The sequence below is a fragment of the Protopterus annectens genome, chromosome 7.part0 (genome assembly GCF_019279795.1).
Source record: "Protopterus annectens isolate FY-2018-M chromosome 7.part0, PAN1.0, whole genome shotgun sequence".
Taxonomy (NCBI): Eukaryota; Metazoa; Chordata; order Ceratodontiformes; family Protopteridae; genus Protopterus; species Protopterus annectens.
Window position 1 is genome coordinate 527,844,881 of NC_056739.1, and position 10,525 is coordinate 527,855,405.

The 10,525-nt window shown below is 39.5% G+C and overlaps 1 protein-coding gene across 1 annotated transcript; it reads right to left on the reverse strand.

Annotated features, from left to right (window-relative positions):
* Window positions 1-1,560: 1,560 nt before the first annotated feature.
* Window positions 1,561-2,541, reverse strand: LOC122806043 (olfactory receptor class A-like protein 1). Its single transcript, XM_044076282.1, has one exon. The coding sequence runs from the start codon at window positions 2,539-2,541 to the stop codon at window positions 1,561-1,563; it is 981 nt and encodes a 326-aa protein (XP_043932217.1).
* Window positions 2,542-10,525: the final 7,984 nt, after the last annotated feature.

Genomic DNA, 10,525 nt, shown 5'->3' on the forward strand with positions numbered 1-10,525 from the left:
ACACTGTCAAGAAAGAATTGTTTTCAGGAGATCTAAACAATATTTTAGAATGTAAGGAATCCTTTTGGCAACTGGTGTTTGGAGCAGATCTAACACCAGGATTAAACGAAGTAATAAATTTAAAATGCTTTTTATTATATAGGTAGCTCTTTTATACATTTGTTGTTTTTAGTAACAGAGTGAAATGTTTGCATACATTTTTTATGTTTGTCCCAAATAAGTTTTGTTAACTAAGAATAGAAAGGGATAAATGAATTTATAGTAAGTTAAATGTACTGTTTTTTAAGAATACCCAAGAGATTTGAACATTACTTTTAACAAATGACATCATTTCCTGTATTAACAGTATTTAAACAATGGTTCTTAAATGTTAATTATTTCTGAGGAAGTCCACGTAAATAAAGGTGGATGAAAGCGCTTAAAAAGTATTTCGGAGTGTGTTTGGTTTTTGGAGCTATTCTTGGTTATTTGCCTGGTTTTCTGAGTTTTTAGAGTTTAGATCTAGGCACTCTTACTGATAATCCTTATCTTTTTACAATCATGTCTCCATTTTATTTAAGAAATCTTTTCTCCAGCTCATTTGATTTCCTATGGCATCTGATTGATTTCCAAAGAAGTCTTAATTCTCCTTTACTCAAATATCATCAGAGACCTTATTAAATATAATTTCCGTTTGTGCAAGTATTTGTCAAACTATATCAGTAAACTTGATAGACATCAGAGTTGCCTAACTAAAAAGATCAGTAACTTTAAAATCTTTATTATTAAAGCAGACAGGCAGCCGTCTCTATATACTCAGTTTCTTATAGTATTCTCCATGGGGATCAGCATCTGACCATCTTTGACCTTCTGCTCCTTCAAAATACAAATATTTCCTCAAATACAGGGTTAAAGGAAGTAAACATTCATCAACAGCTAAATAAGAAATGTTAGCATGATAGATTCTTATCCTAATGTAAACCAACATATGAAACAATCTACCATTATATGTGAAGCAGAGTTGTGCCATTGTCACCTTGAAGGAAAACTCTGCTCTCTCTTAGTTTGCTAACCAGGAACCTGGTGGAAACTTTTGAATATGCATAATTGGCTATGCTTGAATTATCTTCAGACTGATTGCCTAGTAATTACCTATGAACCTTTTATACTGAACATAATTTTGACAATTTAGCTGCTGTACTGTATGCTAACAATTCTGATGATTCTTAACTTTATTTGGCTAGTGTGGATTGTATGTTTTTATTCTCAGTCTATAAGCAATTCCAGTTAGAAAAAGTATGATATTTTGAAAATGATGACTTTAAATTTAGAAAAGCACACTTTATACCTTCAAAGTAAACTTAGATAACCGGATGGACAGCCTCAAATTCTCTCCAGGTCTGTTTTGTCCCTTCTTGGGGCTGGAGGTAACTTTGCAATATAGGTTTTTGGCTGCACTTGTAAGGGTCTTCAGACTGGTTACCTATAAACCTATGATACTATATATATATATATATATATATATATATATATATATATATATATATATATATTACTATATACATTAAAACTACATTTACTTTAAGAGATTGTGTCTGCCTTGTTACTAGTTATATGTGCAATAGCGGTCTCTTTTGTTTTATATTTGGCATTTGTAGAAATGCATTTCAGTTTTTGTTGAATTTTTTTATTTGTTCCAATTATTAGTAATGGGCTAACTGCATTGTATAGTATGACAAGGAAGGCACGAATTTCAGAAATTGCAGCTTCGACCTTAGAAACATTGAGGGTATACATCCATATGGCATTATCGAGCCCAAACAAAAAAACATACAAGGCAACCAACATAACCACAGCTTTTGCTACCTTTAACTCAATGCTGTTGCCTTGTTTTTTGTCAAGACTTCTCATGTTCTGGAGTCTTTTGTTATGCTTGTACAGAACTGCAACAATATAGCTACTGGATAGTACCATGAGTCCAACAAAGAAGAAGTCCCGAAAACTAAAAATTGTTCCATAAACTGTGTATGATGCTTCATCAGGGAGCCTAACAAAACAGAACTGTAAGTTGAGCGTATATTTTGTAATACTTAAATTCACTTCAGACTGAGAATACATAAATCCAACAGGTATATAAATTATATAGTTGATGCACCACAGAAATATGAAAATTAGATGAATATTCTGAGAAGCCTTTTGTTTCAGTGTTACATATTTTGATGATGGAGGTAAAAGGATAATACACTGATATATGCTTAGGACAGCTGTTGTACACACACACATCGCTCTACAAACTCGGTAGGTAAAGACAACAAATTTACAACCATTGTCATTGAATAACTTCTGCATGCCTAAGGCTGTTAGTGTCTGGGGAATTCCTCTCACAAGGACAACCACAATATTTACAAATGATAGTTTGGTAAGAATGAAATCTGTCGGCATAAGCTTCTTATCAGAAATTGCAGAGACAAGGAATAACATTAGGATAGTGAAGTTTGCGGATATCCCAATAACGAGAAGCAAAACAAAACCTGCAGACTTGAGATTCAGCTGTATTTCCATATTTGAATGGTTACTGCACAAGATCAGATGTTTTCTTGAAAGCTGTAAAAAATACATAAGTTAGTTTTATTTAGAGTTGCAGAAATTACTGGCTTTCCTGATTATTTCATAGTTAGGATAGTGGAACATATCAACATAAATGCCTCTGATTCAAAGAAACATATTTCATTTTGTTGTTGAGAAATGATCTGATGTCACAGTTTTCAAAAAGATATTTTCTGCCTGCTCAAAAAAACATGATTTAGGTTAATATACTTATAGCAAACATTTCTAATAATTTTACTTATTTTACCGGAAATAAATATCTGCTATTAGACAATATTTTGAGCTCATATTATGTTGTGAGTCAGACTGTTTTATTGTGATTAAATGAATGAAAAAAATGAATACTGTGAGGTCCCTCCTCTATGCCAGTGATCAAGGAGTCTCAATCCTTGTCATGGACATCAGTGAAGGATGTTAATGTGGAATAAAGATAGATGCACACAGTATTTTCAGATGCAGCCCTCTGCACCATGCACAAGTTCCTCTAAGAGTACACAGGGAACACAGTCTTGGGCTGGGTTTCCCTCTCTCTCACCAGGCTCCAAATAAGACTTCCCACTGACCACAGCTGTAGAGTTGAGTCCTCAGTCAAGTATTCCAAGCCAAATCCTCCACTATCCTCTCTGGAAAACCAGTGGATGGTGTCCCTGCTCCAAGTAGCTGACACACACACTCTTTGAGATTTGATTTTCGCACATAAACACACACCTGAGAAAGGCTGGCACAGATTTACCAGGTATGCCCTTTCTGCCCTGACTATAAGGTAGGTACCAGAATAGTCCAAAGCCAGCTACTCTAAGGCTCTTACAATGGTACCCTATTATACTGAGTAAAATTAACACTAATACAAATGGTAGTGTTTGACGTATGCAGCAAGGCTTTCAGGAGAGGCCACAGTGTCACCAAATAAATATAAGTACTCTCAAAGGTTAAAATATTCTCTAAAACTCCAGCCACAATGAAACGTTTAAATATATTTAATATTAATAATAAAAGAACAAGAAAATACTCTATTTACAATAAACACCAGAGTTTCAATCACAGGAAATAACAATAACACTGATGGAAAGATTCACACAAATACAGACAAACAATACTTAACTAATCTCACTACATTTTCCTGACTGATCTAAAGAATCACTGTCCCCTAGCTCACTTACTAGAGCAAGGCAAGATGAAATGGGTGGCTGGCCCTTCTTTGTCAGGTTTCAAAAACAGACTGCTCTTAGACTTTTGTCTCATCTAGTATTAAAGCATCATTTCAGTACTGGATTACAGAATGGCATCTCATACATCTGGTCATCTGACTATGGTTCCCACACTAGTCCTTTACTAGAAGCTGAGACAGAATCTTGCATGTATGTGTCACCATACACACACACACACACACACACACACACACACACACACACACACACACACACACACACACACACACACACACACACACACACACACACACACACACACACACACACACACACACACATGCACACACACACACACAAGGCTGCTACGATGTGTTATAGCATCTGGAAGCTATAAATCTATTTCAGTAACTTCCACCCTTCCAAGATAGCAATTAGTTCACCCCTGAGACAATACAGCAGGATTCTTAGTCTTGGTTTTCATAGACATTTTGTCTCTGGTTGCAATCAGAACTGTAACATGCAACCTTTATAGCCAAAACCGGGTAATTTAATTTTAGACTATTTTTCAAAGTTAGCTGGACTAAGATTAACCTCTTTTCCTCCAGTATCCTCTGTTACAATATTTTCATTTCAACAGTTACAATGCAGTCTGATATACAAGTGTATTTCATTCTGTCCAGCAGGACCCACTGTTGGTACATTTTAAAACAGGCAGTTTTACAAATGCATTTTTACGCATGCACCTGTACAAATCAGTTTGATATATAAATGACATACATTTCTTTACAAAAACTCCAGCTAGCTATGCTGGCATATGTTACACATCCACTGTCCTACTCTCTCTGGCATAGAACCCACTATAGTGCTGCACTGTCATGTCATATGCCTTGCAACCCTAGGCTCCACATTAATAACTTGGCAATTTTCTGGCTTGTTCAATGTAGACATAGATCCCCCTTAGACCCCTCCTGCCATCAGCTGCAAATATCATCTCAAGGGCATCCCCTAGCATGATAAGGGTGTCTCATGTTAACATGGTTCAGTTTGTTTCCCTGCATCCTGCCTAGCTGGTTTACCGTGTAGTTAACATCACTGACCTTACTTACCACTTCAAAGTGTCTTTACAAGCTGCCTTCAGCTTATTTTGTCTGACAGGAATGAGCATCATAACCAGTTTTCCCACAGCAGACTCTTTGGCTTATTCCTGTCATACCAGACCTTATCCCAGTCTTTGACTCCTGCCAGTTTCTCATGGGCCAAGCTCATGAGCTCCCTAAGCCTTGTCTTGAGATTTAGAACATATGCCACAACAGACTCCTTGTGGGATTCCCACTCACCCTCCAACTCATCATTAATTTATTTTAAAGGCCCACCCCTCACCCTATTCCCATACAGCAATTCAAAGGGTAAAAAAAAAAACTGTGGGTTCCTGGGGCACCTCTCTGCATGCAAACAGCAAATGGGGCAAATATTTGTCCCACTCTCTCTTAAACTAATCTGCAAATGCCTGTAGCATGGTCATTAGTCTGGGGCTGGTAGGGTGTGGTCTTTAGGTGACACACTCCACAGTGCTCCCACAGACAAGCCAGCAAGTCTGACATGGAATTGGCAACTCTGTTTGCCAGTATTCCTCCCAAGAAAATTACCCTGCTGAAAATCTGTAATAAAGCATTGGCCACCTTCTCTGCCTTGATGGAGGACAGAGCCACCACCTTAGGGTATCTAGTAGCACAATTTACTACCAACAAGATATATGTATTCCCTTGTGGAACTTAGGGTACTCAGAGGCCCCACAATACCCATAGCTACCCTCTGAAGCAACTTGTTAATTACAGGCAAAGGCATCAAAGTAGTCTTGAGCTTTTCTCCTGCCTTGCCTACTTTTTGGCACTTCTCACAGGTCCTGCAGTACCCTGTTACATCCATTGCAATTCCAGGCCAATAAAAGTTCTGCATAATATGTCTCCCGGTACATTCTATGCCCCTATAACCTGCAAAAGGCCATATAACCTGCAAAAGGAATGTCATGAGCTATGGCTAGAAGTGCCAGATAGGTGCTAGGCTTTACCATTTGCTGTATTACCTCACCCTGTAGTCCTGCTTTAGGGGTCCACTCACCATACAGTAACCATTTGTTCCAGTATATAGACTCCCCTTTTCTTTGAGAATTTTGAGACTCCCTAGCTACTTTTCTCAAGTCTCTTAGTGTAGGGTCTGAGAGCTGAGCCTGTCTCAACTCTACCTTTGTGACCCTTCCCAATTCCCCTTCCAAAAGAAGTCTGGCATCCTCTGACAGCAGTGTCTCGCTGTCAGCCTGGTTACTACCACTCACCTTTGCCCTTGCAGTCACTCAGTATAAGGGAACGTCAGTACCTACCAGCAGCTGTGGCTGCCCTTCAGGCGCACTGCCACAGGGTAGCTTCCTCCTTGAAATAACCACCTCACCAGCACTAGTTTCAGGTGTGTAGTCCATCTGTGTCTTGTCCAGGCTACCAGCTCCAAATGCCTTTCTCCAAGCCTGAGTGTATGTAACTGCATGCACACTAGATACTGCATTATCAAAATCATTCCCTGTCAGGATATCAGCAGGGATATCCTCAAATACACTTACTTGCTTGCTTCCTTTTTCTACCATCACAGTTAAGGGGAACCCTGGCTAAAGGTATTTTGAATGGGGTCCCTCCAAAAGCTCTGACTGGACTGCCCAAGCAAGTACTGCTCCTCTCTAACCATGGCAGACTTCATAACAGCTATGTCAGAGACTGTGTCGCTCTTAGCAGTGGCCTGTTTTCCATCCACTATAATAGGATATAACCTCTGGTGATAGTCTGGTATCCCTATTGTCTCCAGACAACTTACCTCTGGCATGCTGTTATTCCCACTTGCTGAATCCCCCAACTTTTGTTCCCACCTTGCTTTCGTGGACATCTGTATGCTACATGGCCCTGCTGGTTGCATCTAAAACATCTAACCCTTGATCCTGACTGTGCACCTGAAATAGTGACTTCATCTATTACTGGTGGACTCTGCTGGGGTGGTTTAGGCTGTCTGCCATGGGTTCCCTTATATCCATGTGCAGCACTGGGTATCCCCTTTTTGTGCAGTGATGCACTGCTTGCTAAGTATAGATCCCCTTTTTCCCCAGCTCATCTGCAGAGTTACTTTCCCAGTCTGCCAATCAGATTTTCATGTCCTCAGGCAGTCTGCTTCTTCTTTCAGCTTTTCCTGGTTAGGGCTTATTCCCTCACCAAAAAGTCCCCAGTCTTTCAAAAGTGGTGACCTGCTTACTCACTCACCCACCTATGAAAATAAGTGCGTAAACAGCAATATAATCACATACACTTTCATCTGCCTTGCATCTATGCTCAAAAAACCTTTCCTGTAAGCTTCAGGTGTTAACTTAAAACATCAAATAAACATTGTTTAACTTTGTCATAGTTTAAACAATTAGTACCAGACTATTTAAAAGAGCAGTTACAGATTTACCATGGAGTAAGGAGGGCCAGGAACCATACCCAGAGTCCTTGGTCAACATTATACTGTTTACATATTCTTTCAAATATATGAATAAAATTATCAAAATGATCACACCTAGCAAACTGTGGAAGAACTTTACTGACCGTTACTGCTTCAAGGATTCAGTTATTCCATTATCCATTACCTCCATGACCCTGACGAAGAGTCAGCATCTCACTCTCATGTTGGCACAGTTTCTTATTTTCTTTGGCCTCCAAACACTGCAGTCTCTCTGCTGATTATAATTCCATATGTTTTGCCTGCCACAGTCTCTCCACTGATTCTATTTCCAAATGTTTGGCCTCCAGTTCAGGTGTCATTAACTCCAAATGGGTTTGTAAGTCCTCTGAGGAAAAAGTGAACTGTCCTGTTTCTAAGGGCTACAAATCTCCATCACTTCACTGGTTATCCTCCTGGTTGCTGGTTTGGGCTACAGCTGTGACTAAGACTGAAATAATTTCCTCTTTAGTCAGGTCGGCATGCACCAGTCCTTTGGCTTCACACACCTTGGCCAACTGGTTCTTTATCAGCTTGCCATAATCCTCTGCTGACATCTTTGCTTGATTTCCCTGACTAAACTAAACTAACAAAAAATAAATAAAACTGTTGTGAAAATGAAACTGTGTGTGTTTATTTTGTGGATGTGAGAGTACACACACCTTCAGTGGCAGCTGCCTACAAGCTACAGATGTTCAATCAATATCCCACCACTGCCACCGATATGTGATGTCCCTTTCCTGGGCTAGTGATCAAGGAGTCTCAATCCTCACCACATACACCAGTGAGGGTTGTTCACTTGGAACAAAGACAGATACACACAGTATTTTCAGATGCAGCTCTGTGCACCAAGAACAATTTCCCTTAAGGGCATACAGGGAACACACTCCCATCCTGAAGCTGGTTTTCCATCACTCTCACCAGGCCCCAAATGAGACTCCACACTGACCACAGCTATAAAGTTGAGTCCTCAGCCAAGTGTTTCAAGCCAAAACCTCCACTACCCTTTCTGTGAAATCAGTGCTCTGAGTCCCTGCTCAAAGTAGTTCACACACACACACACACACACACACACACACACACACACACACACACACACACACACACACACACAGACCTGGGAAAGGCTGGCACAGATTTACCAGCTATGCCTCCTCTGCCCAGACTATAAGGCAGATAATACCACGAGAACACTCCAAAGCCATTCTGAGGCTCTTAAAATGGTGCCCAGTTATACTGAGTAAAATTAATACAAATGGTAGTGGTTGGCCAATGCAACAAGGCTTTTAGGAGTGACCAGAGTGTCAACAAATAAATATAAGTACTATCAAAGGATTAAAATATTCTGTAAAAGTCCAGCCACAATAAAACATTTAAATATATGTAATAATACATAATAAAAGAGCATGTAAATACTAAATATATATTTACAAGTTTACAGTCAAAGGAAATATTAAAAATAACACTGATTGAAAGATTTACACAAATACAGAAATAACTGAGCTCACTATATTTTCTTGACTGAGCTAAAGAATTACTGTCCTCTTGTTCACTTACTAGTGCAGGGCAAGTTGAAGTGAGTGGTGCTTCTTTGTCAGGTTTCAAAAACAGGCTGTTCTGAGACTTCTCTCTCATCTAGTATTAATACATCGATTCAGTGCTGGATTACAGAATGACATAACATACATCTCAGCCTCTGACTCTGGTTCAAACACTACCCCCTTTACTAGAAGTTGAGCCAGAATCTTGTCAGTATGTGTCATCATACATACACATAGAGCTTTGCTAAGCTATGTTATAGCATCTGGAAGCTGCAAAACCATTTCAGAAACTGCCACACTTCCAGGGTAGCAATTAGTTCACCCCTAAGGAAAATACAGTAGGATTCCTAGTCCTGGGTTTTACAGACATTTTGTCTGTGGCTGCAATCATAAGTGTAAGATACAATCTTTTTGGCCTAAACCAAGTAATTTAATTTCAGACTATTTTTCAAAGTAAGCTGGGATGAGATTAAGCTCTTTTCTTCCAATATCCACTGTTGCAATATATTCATTTCAACAGTTACAATACATCTGGCATGCAGGTGCATTTCTTTTCTGTCCAGCAGGACCCACTGTTGGTGCATTTTTAACACAAGCTTCTTTAAAAATACATTTTTAGTACAAGCATCTGTATAAATCAGGTTGATATGACATATAATTATTTCCGAAACTCCTGCTAGCTATGCTAGTGTATGTTACATATCCACTGCCCTACTTCTCCTGGTATAGCTGTCAATACCTCACATCATTTCACATAGAGTACACTGCAACTCCCCCTCCACCCCGACACATATAGTCTTCTAATACCTGTAGTTAACTGCATTAGCTTTCTTTTATTTATTTTGCTACTCTTGCTAAAAGCATTATTTTAAAGAGTCTTGAGTAATGAGGAGATAGTAAAATGGCAGATTATATGTTCATAGGTAGGTACTAAACTATTGGCCCAAGGGCCTACATAAGCCTAGCCAACAAGGTTCCCTGGCTGACGCCACCCAAGAAAGTTATTTTCCTGTGTCACTGTCGAGCAGAGACACAGAAGTAATCCCCTGGGTGTATTTCCTATTTTCCATCCACTCATCAAGATTTTTCTTGAAGAGTGCTAATGAAGAACTTTGCTTGACATAGATGGGTAGCCTGTTCCAGAGTATGGGAAGTCTCTGGGACAGGAATCTATCTCTCTGTTTATTGTGGTGACAAAGTTTAGGTCCCTAGAGCATGTAGCTCAGAAGGACTGGGATTTCTTTAGGTATAGCATGTCAAACAGCTCTGGGTTTGACATAGCTTTATATGTTAGGCAGAGATCACCTCGGAGTAGGCAATATGCTACGGAATAAAGCTGGAGTTTTTTGAGGCGGTCAGTATAGGGAATTTGTTTGAGGCCAGTAATCCTCTTTATGAGGTACTTCTGTGGCCTTTCCAACTGCTGCAGATGTCTTGTGAGGTACTTTCCAAAAGGGGGCGTTGTACTCTATAATGGGTCTAAAGAGTGTTGAGTAGAGGGGAACAATGACCTCTTTTTTTCTGGATGTGAACCCTTTTATGATGAGGTGTGCCACGTAGAAGGACTTCCTGACTACTGTGGCGATGTGACTATCAAATGAGAGACTACTGTCCACCTGGGTCCCAAGGTCTCTTATCACACATTCGGTGTTAATTAGATTGCTGCCTATGTGGTAGTTTATGGGTGCAGAATTTTTACCAAAGGGGATGACACTGCACTTTTTGGCATTGAGC

Bases quoted from the DNA above. Each gene is read 5' to 3' on its own strand.
- LOC122806043 (XM_044076282.1), bottom strand. From the start codon at position 2,541: ATGGAAATACAGCTGAATCTCAAGTCTGCAGGTTTTGTTTTGCTTCTC.